At 39.7% G+C, this 13,742-nt stretch overlaps 2 protein-coding genes across 9 annotated transcripts in view; one reads left to right on the top strand and one right to left on the bottom strand.

The window, feature by feature from the left end:
- LOC125165718 (olfactory receptor 2G3-like) overlaps positions 1-13,742 on the bottom strand; it is a 278,541-nt gene that overhangs the window by 176,918 nt on the left and 87,881 nt on the right. The gene's annotated exons all lie outside the window — the stretch shown is intronic.
- LOC125165712 (olfactory receptor 12D2-like) lies at positions 12,714-13,720 on the top strand. The gene has a single exon (XM_047858914.1). The coding sequence runs from the start codon at positions 12,714-12,716 to the stop codon at positions 13,665-13,667; it is 954 nt and encodes a 317-aa protein (XP_047714870.1). The 3' UTR covers positions 13,668-13,720.

Below are 13,742 nucleotides of genomic sequence, written 5' to 3'. Positions count from 1 at the left end.
GCCATAGAATCCTAATGTTCAATTTGTGTTCAGGATATGAGTTCATAAAAATGATTTTTAATGTATTTTTATGGATTCTCTAATGACATCAGGGATAGAAATATGCCTATATACTCATATATTAGGTACATGAATACTACTTATGGCTCTTTGTGTGGCCCATCTACTTAACATATTTTATGTGAGTAAAAAAAAATTCTTATATTGTTACATTTTGAGGATGAATTTTGAGCCACATTTACTGAATAGGATAAGAAATGGCAATTCTCAGGGGCACCTGGGTGGCTCAGTCGGTTAAGCCTCCGACTTCGGATCTGGTCATGATCTCACAGTTTGTGAGTTCAAGCCCTGCATCGGGCTCTGTGCTAACAGCTCAGAGCCTGGAGCCTGCTGCAGATTCTGTGTGTGTGTGTGTGTGTGTGTGTGTGTGTGTGTGTGTGTGTCTTTCTTCCACTCCCTTGCTCACACCTTGTCTTTCTCTCTCAAAAAGAAATAAATATTAAAAACAAATTTTTAAAGAAATGGTAATTCACAAATGAGTTAAAGGAATTTTTAGTCAGTATGTATCTCCCTAAGCAGGAGGCAAGTAAGTGATTAAAACAAATGATTTAAGCACTAATAAACATGGACAAATTAGCCAATGTTTATCTAATGAGTTTTGGAAACCTTATCTCTAGAGATGTCTTAAAGTCAACTGGAAAAACTGTAATTGAATACTGTTAAATATTACCAAAAGTGGAGATGGACTGGAAAGAAAATCTCAAAATCCCTCCCTAGCTAATGAGTATATTATTTTTCCCTCAATCTTTGGACACAAGAAATGATGAGTTTCAAAAACCTACCTGTTTTTCTATTTTCCTTTCCTATTTCTATGCTTTCTTCATAGATTATAAATGATACCATACATTGTAACACTGGGGAAGAGTTCAGAATTCATCAAAATGTTGTCTGTTTTCCCTACTTGTCACCAAACTCATACATAGTGAAAGATACTATGTCATAATTGTATGAATTGAGGCATTTCTGGAGCTAATGTCAGGAGGCACTATATTCCCTACTTTCTAAATCTTGGGAGTGGTTACTGGGCCTGAACGATGGTGGGGGCAGCATTTTTGACTAGAGATGCAGATAAAGACTATGGCAGGCCTTGATGAGCTCAGGGACTGACTGTTCAAATTCTCTGCATCCACTTTTGTGAACACAAACAATGTGGCTTGATCTCATCCACTGTTTTTGGTCCCCCAATTCTACTTTTGTTTATAAAAAAAATAAAATGTGTCTGTGGAGAAGGCATCTTCTACCCTGAACTGTCTCAGCCCCTCATTTCTGTTGATCAGAATTGTTTACAAAATCCAAGCTCCACACAGGCCATGAACCAGAGAAGAACACGTCATTATCTGGTTGGCTACTGCTGCCTAACACACTAGCATCCCCAAACACAGAAGCTGAAGACACCTATACCAGGAAGTTGCATTCTTCTGAGGCTCAGGAATTGGGAAGAACAGAGCAGGGCAGGGCTGGTTCTCCTCGATCATGCTTGTGCCGTGGCTGAGCTGATGTGAGCATCCTCACATGGAAGAGTTGAGAGCTGGCAAAGTCTCTGTCTGGGTCTCCCTTGGTCCACTCTCTCCAAGTGGCTATTCTGTGCTTTTGCAGCATGGAGGCCTCGGGCTTGACACTCTACATAGGGGCCAACAGACCAGGACAAAGGCTGCCAGTCATCTCTCCAACAAACCCAAGAACCAGTATTGACATCACCTCTGTCACCTTGGACAAAATAGACACAGGCTAACCAAACTGCAGAAAGAGGAAATCCCCACCTTTAACTGGAAAGAATATCAAAAAATTTTGTGTACATCCTTAATCCACCATAGTCCCAACTCTGTCTACTACTAATTAACATTGTCCCCACATACCTTCTCTCCCTCCAAATGATCTTAAAATCTCTTCCCATTACAACATCAGTCAGAATTTACATCTTTTCACCTACACTGGGTCAAGGTATACACGGGGCTTGCTGGGTACAGTTCCTCAAATATGGTTCTTTTTGATCTAAAGAACTTCAAACTAAAGGATCAAGTTATCTGCCCTAGGTAGAGACAGACATAGATTTAGGTATATTATAGAATATTTTTCAGTTGTGCAAAAAAGAGGAAGTGCAGGCATTTCTGACAATGTGGACAGACCTTCAGGGTATAATGCCAAATGAAGTAAGTCAGTCAGAGAAAGAGAAATACCATATCTTTCACTTATATGTGGAATCTGAAAGCACAAAATAAAGAAAAACAAACAAACAGACATACACATAAACAAAGAGAACAAACTGGTGTTTGCCAGAGGGCAGGGAGGTGGGTGGATGTGTGCAATAGGAGAAGGGGATTAAGGGATACAAACTCCCAATTATAGAGGAAATAAGTCACAGAGATTTAAAGTACAGTAGAAGGAATACAGTCAACAATATTATAATAACTTCATATGGTGACATATAGTAACTGCAATAATCGTGGTAGGAAATTCCATAATGCATATATATGTTGAATCACAGTGTGATTTCACAGCGTGAAAGGTATGAGGTACATAGAAGTGAATTGGGGGAGAAAAAAAAGGCAGTTCCTCAGAGGTGGGGGAACCCATTCCGGGGAGAGGCAAAGGGGAGAGAAAGTGAGAGGGGTTGAAAAAGTGTTGCATTGAGGTCGTACCAGAAGAAAACCTCTCTGGATACACACTGGGGAGTGAGAAGTACTGAGTGTCCCAGTTGTTTGTTTGTTTGTTTGTTTGTTTGTTTGTTTGTTTGTTTTACAGTATGTGGAGCTCAAATTCTGAAATTTTGGAAGTGGGTGACTTTCTCAGGAGAGGAATTGTGGTGTGTGCTCCTGGGGAGAAGGGAGTGGGCCCGGAGTGCATAGTGTGGTGTAGCAATCTCTGGGGTGAACCAGAAGAGAACAGTCCCCTTCCTGGAGTGCTTGGGAAGAGGGTATAGTGCCTCATCAGGGAAAAAGACCCTGCAAGTGCCAGTAAAAAGTCTTTCATCAGCAGGGGACAGAGACTCACCCAGAAGGAATATAACCTTTTCTGCATTTAGCGGTGCTACACCACAGATTCCGTGCAATGCACAGGTGTAGGACAGTTTTTCAGGGACAAAGGACTTCACATAGCATGGAGAGTCTCTACTCCAAGGTAGAGAAGTGGGTCCATGCAGTGCAAGGTCCTTTAAAACCTCAAATTGTGAATCCCAGCTTTGCACCAAAGAACGCACGAAAGCTCTGGTGTAGGGTGAGCTATTGGCCCTCGTTATTATGTGAACGCTGGCTGAACAGCAGGGGTCGACATCCCCAATCCAAGGAAGAGAGATTGGGTTGGGGGCCATTTTCCCCCAAACACCAAAATGGTGGGACTTCAGAGAGCATCACAACGACCCCCAGTGGAGGCAGGACCTGCTTAGACAAAACCCCATCCCTTTGTACCTGGCAACTGTTTATTCACTGGGGCAGGACTGACTGAGCCATCAGGCCTCTCCTTCAGATCAACACGGCCACACCCCACATGCACCAAGTAAACTAAAAAGACAATGCATCAAAATGACACCTGCAGTTCTGCTGGAGACAGAACCATGCTTACATTTTGTTCTTTTTTTTTTTTCAATTCTTCTTTTTTACTTCTGTAATCAGCCTCATAATTTCTTGTGGTTTTTTTTTTCAATTTCTTTTCTACTTTTTGGGGACCTCAGGCTTCATTGCTCTTTTCTATTTGTTTCTTCTCTCTCTCTCTCTCTCTCTCTCTCTCTCTCTCTCTCTTTTCCTCTTTTCATTGTCTTTGAAATCAACCTTATAGTTTGTTTGGGTTTTTTTTTGATTCTCTGGGGGTTTTCTTGTTGCCTTTCTTATTCTCTTTTTTAGGGGACCAGCATTTGTTCCCTTTATCCAGGCCCACATAGTTAAAGCTCCAAACACTCCCCACAGCAAGCAAGGAGGAGCTCTGCAGAGAACTGACCAGTGGGAAAGAGCAGCCAAAACACAACAGCAGAAGGCATACAGCATACACCAGAAACACTCTCTGAAGTGCGAGGCCCTAGACAGCATATGACCCCTTTTTACTATTACACTACTCTCAGGTGCAGGAAACGTGACAAAGCTTTTAAAACACACGAGACAGAAACTTAGCCAAAAGGACAAGAGGGAGGAATTCTCCCCAAAAGAAAGGTCAAGAGTAAATCACGGTCATTAACTTGCTCAAAACAGATATAAGCAATAGATCTGAACAAGAATTTAAAACACTCATATGACTACTAGCTGGTCTTGAGTAAAGCATAAAAGACACCAGAGAAACACTTGCTGCAGAGACCAAAGTCCTAAGACTAGTCAGGATGAAATAAAAAATGCTATAACTGACAGGCAATACTGACTGGATACAGTCACCATGAGGACTGAAAGAGCAGAGTAGACACAGGTGATACAGAATATAAAATTATGGAAAACAATGAAACTGAAATGAAGAGGAAAGGAAACTATTAGATCATGAGGGAAGACTTAGAGAACTTAGTGATTTCATGAAATAAAACAATATCCATATCTTACAGGTCTCATTAGAAGAGCAGAAAAAGGGGACAGAAAATTTATTTGAACAAATTATAGCTGAGAAGGGAGTGGCAGGAAATATTCAATGTGCTGAATAAGAAAAATATGCAGCCAAGAATTCTTTATCCAGCAAGGCTGTCATTCAAAATAGGAGAGAGAGTTTCCCAGACAAAAAAGATAATAATGATGATGATGATGATGGTGATGATGATAAGGGAGTTTGTGAGCAGTGAAACAGCCCTAAAAGAATTTTTAAAAGGTCTTTCTGAGTGGAAAAAAAGAAGAGAAAAAAAAAAAGACCAAAACAACAAAGACTACAACAGACAGAAAACATCACCAGCAACACCAACTCTACAGGTAACACAGTGGCACTGAATTCATATCTTTCTATAATCAATCTGCATGTAAATGGACTAAATACTCCAATTAAAGACATAGAATGGATTAAAAAAAACAAGATGCATCTATATGCTGTCTACAAGAGACTCACTTTATAACTAAGGACATCTGCACATTGAAAGTGAGGGGATGGAGAACCATCCATCATGCTAATGGACATCAGAGGAAAGCTGGAATAGTCATACCTATATCAGACAAACCAGACTTTATTTTTTTAATGTTTCTATATTTATTTTGAGGGAGAGAGAGCACAAGCAGAGGGGTGGGGCAGAGAGACAGGGGAAACACAATCTGAAGCAGGCTCCAGGCTTTGAGCTGTCAGCACAGAGCCCAGTGTGGGGTTCAAACCCACGGACTGTAAGATCATGACCCCAGCTGAAGTCAGATGCCCAATCAACTGGGCCACCCAGGAGCCTAAAACAAACAAGATTTTAAAACAACTGTAACAAGAGATGAAGAAGGGCATTAGATCATAATTAAGGGCACTATCCAGCAAGAAGATCTGACAATTATAAATATTTATGTCTCCAACTTGGTACACCTAAATATATAAATCAATTAATCACAAACATAAAAAAACTCATTGATAAGAATACAAAAAAAGTAGGGACCTTAATACCACACTTACATCAATGGACAGAATATCTAAGCAGATAACCAACAAAGAAACAATGCCTTTGAATGACCTATTGAGCCAGATGGACTTAACATACATATTCAGAACATTTCATTCTAAAGCAGCAGAATACAATTCTTCTCAAGGGCACATGGATAGATGACATACGGGGTCACAAATCAGCCCTCAACAGGTATAAAAAGATCAAGATCATACCATGCATTTTTTAAGAACACAGTGCTATGAAACTTGAGATCAACCACAAGTAAAAAATTGGAAACAAGCCCTCAAATACATGGAGGTTAAAAAACATCCCACTAAAGAATGCATAGGTTACTTAGGAAATTAAAGAAGAAATTTAAAAAATACGTGGTAGCATATGAAAATGAAAACACAACAGCCCAAATTCTTGGGATACCTCAAAGGCAGTCCTAAGAGGAAAGTATACTGCAATTCAGGCCCATATCAAGAAGCCAGAAAGGTTCCAAACACACAACCTAACATTAAATCTAAAGGAGCTAGAAAAGGAGCAGAAAATAAAGCCTAAAGCCAGCAGGAAAAGGGAACAATAAAGATTAGAGCATAAATGAATGATACACAACAAATAAAAGAAATAGAACAAATCAATGAAACTAAGTGCAGGTTCTTTAAAAGAATTTTAAAAAATTGATAAACCCCTAGCAACACTTATCAAAAAGAAAAAAGGGAGAGAATCCAAATAGATAAAATTATGAATAAAAGAGGAGAGATCACAACCAACACCACAGAAATACAAGAAATTAGAATAATATGAAAATTTAGATGCCAACAAACTAGGCAGTCTGGAAGAAATGGAAAAAATTTTCTAGAAAATGATGCAACACCAAAACTCAAACAGGAAGTAATAGAAAACTTTACCATAACAAGTAAAGAAATTGAATTGGTTATTAAAAATCTCCCAACAAACAAGAGTCCTGGGCCAGATGACTTCCTGGGGTATTATTACCAGACAGTTAAAGAATAGTTCATACCTATTCTGCTCAAACTGTTACAAATATAGAAATGGAAGGAAAGCTTCCAAACTCATTCTATGAGGCCAGCATTACCTTGATTCAAAAATCAGATGAAGACCCCACTAAAAAAGAGAATTATAGGCCAATACCCCTGATGAAACTGGATGCAAAAAATTTCAAGATACTAGCAAATCAATTCCAACAGACCATCAAAAGAATTATTCATCATAATCAAGTAGGGTTTATTCCTGGTAAGCAGCGATGGTTCAATATTTGCAAATCTACACCACGTTAATAAAAGCAAGGAGAAGAATCATATGATCTTTTCAATAGATGCAGAAAAAGCATTTGACAAATACAGCATCTTTCTTGATTAAAAAAAACCCTCAAGAAAGTAGGGATACAAGGAACATACCTCAGCAACATAAAAGGTAATATAGGAAAGACCTAGATCTAATATCATCCTCATAGGGGAAAAGTTCTCCAGATGAGAAACATGACAGGTATGTTCACTCTCACCATTGTTGTTCAACAATGTACTGGAAATCCTAACCTCAGCAATCAGGCAACAAAAAGAAATAAAAGGCATCCAAATCAGCAATGAAGAAGTCAACTTTCACTCTTTGCAAATGACATGATACTCTACTTGGAAAACCCTAAAGACTCCACCAAAAAACTGCTAGAACTGATACGTTAATTCATCAAAATCGCAGGATATAAAATCAATGTACATAAACTGGTTGTATTTCTAAACACCAATGATGAAGAAGCAGAAACAGAAAGTAAGAAATTGATCCCATTGGCAATTGCACAAAACCCATGAGATGCAGAGGAACAACCTAACCAAAGAGGTACAAGATGTGTATGCTGAAAACTATGGAAGCTTATGAAAAATTGAAAACACAAATAAGTGGAAAACATTCCTTGTTCATAGATTGGAAGAACAAATATTGTTAAAATGTCAATACTACCCAAAGCAAGCTACACAGTCAATGAAATCCCTATCAATATAACACTAGCATTCTTCACAGAGCTAGAACAATCTTAAAATTTGCATCAAACCAGAAAAGACCCCAAATAGCCAAAGAAATGTTAAAAAAAGAAACCAAAGCTGGAAGCTTCACAATTCCAGACTTCAAGCTATGTTACAAAACAGTAATCATCAAAAAAGTTTGGTACTGGCACAAGAACAGACACATAGATCAATGGAACAGAATAGAGAACCCAGAAATGGACCAACAAGTATATGATCAACTTTTCTTGACAAAACAGGAAAGAATATCCAATGGAAAAAAAGACAGTCTCTACAACAAATGGTGTTGGGAAAACTAGACGTGATAGACAGAAGAATGAAACTGGACCACTTTCTTACATAATAATCAAAAGTATTTCAGAAATCCTAAAAAACCTAAAAGTGAGTCAGGAAACCACCAAAATCCTAGAGGAGAAAATATAAAGGAACTCTTTGGCATCAGCCACAACAGCTTCCTACTCGACATGTCTCCAGAGGTTGGGATCTCAGCAAGATAAAAGGCTTCTTCACAGCAAAGGAAACAATCAATAAAACTGAAAGGTAAATGATGAAATGGGAGAAGACATTTGCAAGTGACCTATCAGATAAAGGGCAAGTATCCAAAATCTATAAACAACTTACCAAACTCAACACCGCCCCAAAAAACAAATAATCCAGTGAAGAAATGGGCAAAAGACATGAACAGACACGTTTCAAAAGACATCCAGATGACTAACAGACACATGAAAAGATGCTCAACATCATCATCAGAGAAATACAAATCGAAACCACAATGAGATACCACCTCACACCTGTCAGAATGGCTAAAATTAACAACTCAGGAAATGACAGGTGTTGGCAAGGATGCCGAGAAAGGGGGAACACTTATGCATGTTAGTGAAAATGAAAAACGGTGAAGCCAGTCTGGAAGAGAGTATGGGGGTTCCTCAAAAAATTAGAAATAGAACTACCCAGCAATTACACTGCTAGGTATTAACCCAAAGGATACAAAAATGCTGATTCAAAGGGGCCCGTGCACCCCAACATTTACAGCACCACTATTGACAATAGCCAAATTATGGAAAGAACCCAAATGTCCATCGATTTTGAATGGATAAAGAAGATGTGGTTTATATATACAATAGAATACTACTCGATGATCAAAAAGAATGAAACTTTGCCATTTGCAACAATGTGGATGAAACTGGAGTATATTATGCTAAGCAAATCAGAGAAATACATATACCATATCATCTGACTTATATGTGGAATTTAAGAAACAAAACAGGTGAGCATAGGGGAAGGAAAGGAAAAATAAGGAGGAATGCGTTGGTGGCTCAGTTGATTGGGCATCCGACTTCAGCTCAGGTCATGATCTCATAGCTCCTGAGTTCAAGCCCCACATCAGAGTCTCTGCTGTCAGCACAGTCACTGCTTTGGACCCTCTGTCTCCTTCACTCCCTCTCACTCTCTCTCTCTCTCTCTCTCTCTCTCCATCTCTCTGCTGCTCCCCAGCTCATTCTCTCTCTCTCTCTCTCAAATAAATAAGTAAGCTTTAAAAAAAGAGAGAGGGAAACAATTCATAAGAGACTCTTATAAACAGAAAACAAACTGAGGGTTGTTGGAAGGGAGGTTTGTAAGGGGGTTGGCTATAATGGGTGGTGGGCATTAAGGAGGACACTTGTTGGGATGAGCACTGGATGTTGTATGTAAGTGATGAATCACTAGGTTCTACTCCTCAAACCAATACCACATTGTATGTTAACTAACTTGAATTTAAATTAATACATTAAAATACCAAAAAAAAAAAACCTTACTGAGAATTTCAAGATGATAAAAAAGCTTTAAATGATGTGCACAGCCCTGTGTGGGGGCTCCAGTCACATGGACATGAAGCTGACCATATAATAAAAGAATATTGAAGACAATTTCATTTTGACATGAGAAGAAAAATGACTTATAAACAAGACCTCAGAGAGACAAAACATAAAGAGAAAATGTACTGGTCATGACTTCATCAAAATACCAGATTTCTAGACCTCTGTGGGAACTGTACATAAAATTGATGTGGGTGGTATATTGAAAGGATGGAGACCACACTGCAGTTAGCTGTAGAACCGGACCCTTAGTTTGAACATGAGTGGCACAATTTATTGTAAAGCAGGAACATTTAATGGCAGTGAAATAAGCTGACAGTACACTCTGAGCATTTTCTCCACACACAGGTGTCAACAATGTGAGACAATGGAAGCATTCATAAACTGCATGGTGGTGGTCATTCCAATACATATATGGAAGTAAAATCACACTGTACACTTGAAACATATACAACTGTACTTGTCAATGATTCCTCAGTAACATTGAGGGGGAAACAGAAAAATTACATAAATCCTTTGAGCTCCTGTTATATTGAAAAGTAAATGTGATATCAGTACATCCCTCACTGAATGTTTGGAAAAATTAAATGAACATTTCATGTAAGAAACTCAAAACAATAGCTTCTACAATTAGAACATAATAAATGTTATTTCTGTTCTATTTTTAACATATGCTTGAATGAGGAATATTTTTAAGTTTATTTTTTTTTTATATTGAGAGACAGAGAAAGAATGTGAGCACAGGAAAGGGAGAGAACAAGGAGAGAGGAAGAAGCCAAAGCAGGCTTCCTGTGTGGGCCCAGAACCCAATGTCAGGCTCCATCTCACAAACCATAAGTAAGCGACCTGAGCCAAAATCAACAGTCGGCTGGTTATCTGAATGGCCCACCCAAGCACGCCCTGAAAGAGGAATTTTTATCGTGATTAATATACAATGCATTCGTGCAAAGCAACAATAATGGATCTCAACACAAAGATGGACAGGGTACATGGTGTTTATAACTGTTATGAGAAAGTTTGCATGCATGTCAGATTGCATGTATTCCTGGGATGAGGCTCACAGAATATTCTCACCTAAAGGTTGCAGCAACAAGAGAGGATACACAAGGAGAGACCAGCCTCATTCCTTAGAGAAAGATGTGAGCCTTGGGATGTCTATTTTAAACAAATTTAACACTATTACCAACAATGAAGAATCTAATTTGGAATAAATAAAAGCAATCCTACTTCTCCTTATTCCTCTGTCTTGTTTTCCACAGGACCATAGTAAAAACTATGTGGAATGTTAAAGATTATCATCATCTGTACAGGTCAATGGAACATAACTGGCCTCCATTACTTACCAAACATTACCAAATTTCTTTCATTTTCTCACAAAGTTTTTCAGGAAAGTACCCATGATGAAAAAGGAAGAAAATGTAATTGCACTAAGAAAACAGAGGAGGCCCCTGACAATTGTGCTGTCCACAATTCTGCAATTAAGGAAGAAAAATAAAAAAGAAAAATTTAGGTCAGTGGGGAAAACAAAACAAAACAAAAAAAAAAGAAAAAAAGAAAGATGGAACTTACGATAGCAACACCCAAGAGGAATTGTCTTGAATTGCAAGTATGGGTAAATATCCGGTTTATTCTCACAGCGATCATGCTCACACCCAGGGGACACTCTTTCCATGTTTATATGTCTAAGGTCTGTGGCTCCTGAGAGGCAGGAAGAATGTCAGAAGGAGACAAAGACATTTTCTGAACATGAAGAGCTCATGCTGCAATCCCAATACGAACAGTCAATTCAAATATCTTCCTGCCATTTTCAGCTGTTGGGAGTGTAAACCTGAAAAGCTGGGCAGGCTGTGAATGCGACAATCAGGTAAGAGAATGCCTTAAGACTCGGGCTGAGAGGACCCCATATTTTCTGCATGCTTGTTTATATGCAAGTAAGCGCCCAGATCTAGACCTGGTTTCCTATTTTATGATGGATTCCCCATTGCATTTGTGGATTGTGAAGGCTCTTTATACACTTCTTTGCCATATCTCATTCTCAACTCAGCAGGCCTGGTTCTCTAAATATTCTCCAGAGTAAATATGTAATCTCTCAGCATTCAAATTGCAGTGAAATAAATGACTAAGGACAAGTCTGATTAGAAATTGTCTTTAAATGTTAGAAAAAGGTTTCTTCCCCAAGTGAATTTTTGATCCAATTTTGTTTGGTGAGTCAGAGAACCCAAAATTATATTTGCCATAGCATTTGTATCATACACAGGAGAGGTAGGATTAACAGTGTGCAAAACATACTGTCAAAGAAAGCTACTCTGACCTACATGAAGCCAGCCTTTTACAAAGGTACAGCACAGATCAGGTATGTTCTCTAAATTTCCTCCAGCTCTATGGACTCGAAACCCCTTCAGGCTATGTAGAAATACTGCCTGATCAACCCACTCATTTATTCCTCTCACATTAAATCTTTCTATTCTCTTCTCAGGGATTTCCCAAACTTAGAAAGATGTGCCTTTTTAAAAATGTTTACTTATTTTTGAGACAGAACAGGAGGGAGACAGAGTATGAGGGACAGAGAGAGAGGGAGACACAGAATCTGAAGCAGGCTCCAGGCTTTGAGCTGTCAGCACAGAGCCCCACATGGGACTTGAACTCACAAGCCATGAGATCATGACCTGAGCCAAAGTCGGACCCCAACCAACTGAGCCACCCAGGCGCCCAAGATTTGCCTTTTTACAAGAGGTAATCCCACACCTGGATTTTAATTCAGACCTCCTTGCATTGGTGTCATTCTTCCCTTGTCTATTTTTCTTAATTAAAAATCGTTCAGGTGCTTTCTTACAATATCTGGATATAGCAGTCTGGGCAAGTAGTTAATTAGAGTTCATTAGAACCCCCATTAGAGTTCATTAAGGAGATGAGAGGACACTTGTATCAGAAGGTAGATGTGCACAGCCAGAGAAGATGGTAGGTTGGCTATGTGCTCTGAGTCTCTGGGAGAAAGAAACATATTAATGATAATCAAATGAGGGGGGAAAATGGTGGACCAATGGCCCATAACCAACAGTTCACCATAATATCTAATAGTCTAATGAGGCAAATCCTATAAAAGGTCTGATGTGGGAACTGTGTAAAACAACAATGCCCTCCCTCAAAGTATCCATTGTGTAGACAGGAAAATCCTCAACTACAAAGTCTCTGATTCTCAACAGAGGTACGCTCCATAGAGTAATTCATCCTTTCTCTTAAGCGATGCTGAATCAAACCTCAGTCACTGCATTTCTCCTCCTGGGAGTCACAGACATCCAAGCACTGCAGCCTTATCTCTTCGTGGTTTTCCTTGCAATTTACGTGGTCAGTGTGGTTGGCAATGGAGCAGTCCTCCTGGTTGTCGTCTCTGATCCAAGACTCCATTTACCCATGTATTTCTTCCTGGGAAATCTGTCGTGTCTAGATATCTGCTACTCCACAGTGACACTGCCAAAGATGCTGGAGAACTTCTTCTCTACACACAAGGCAATTTCCTTCTTGGGATGCATAAGCCAGCTTCACTTCTTCCACTTCCTGGGCAGCACGGAGGCCATGCTCTTGGCCGTGATGGCCTTTGACCGCTTTGTGGCCATCTGCAGGCCACTGCATTACTCTGTCATCATGAATTACCAGCTCTGTACCCGGATGGCTGTCACAGTCTGGACCATTGGTTTTTTCCATGCCCTGTTGCACTCCATGATGACCTCTCGCTTGAACTTCTGTGGTTCTCATCAGATCCATCACTTCTTCTGTGATGTCAAGCCTTTGCTGGAGTTGGCCTGCGGGAACACGGAGCTCAACCAGTGGCTTCTCAACACGGTTACCGGGACCATTGCCATGGGCCCCTTCTTCCTAACACTTCTCTCCTACTTCTCCATAATCATCTCTCTTTTCTCCAAGACCCACTCCTGTAGTGCGCTCCGCAAAGCACTGTCCACGTGTGCCTCTCACTTCATGGTGGTCATTCTTCTCTATGTTCCTGTTATCTTCACTTACATATCTCCTACCTCAGGCAGCTCCATGGGCCAGGACCAGGTTGCTGCCATCATGTACACTGTGGTCACTCCTATGCTGAACCCACTGATCTATACACTGAGGAACAAGGATGTGAAGGCTGCCTTGAGTAGTGTCTTCACAAGGAGGGGTGACCTGAACATATCTAGAGCACACTTCTAAGACAGGAAGCAATAGGCGATGAAGTTGGTGTGTGAGGTTAGACTGCTTCTCAGATCATGTACAATATGTATAACA

This window comes from Prionailurus viverrinus, chromosome B2, assembly GCF_022837055.1.
Source record: "Prionailurus viverrinus isolate Anna chromosome B2, UM_Priviv_1.0, whole genome shotgun sequence".
Taxonomy (NCBI): Eukaryota; Metazoa; Chordata; class Mammalia; order Carnivora; family Felidae; genus Prionailurus; species Prionailurus viverrinus.
Note: the sequence above shows the minus strand (reverse complement) of the source record. Positions and strands in the feature narration are given on the sequence as shown.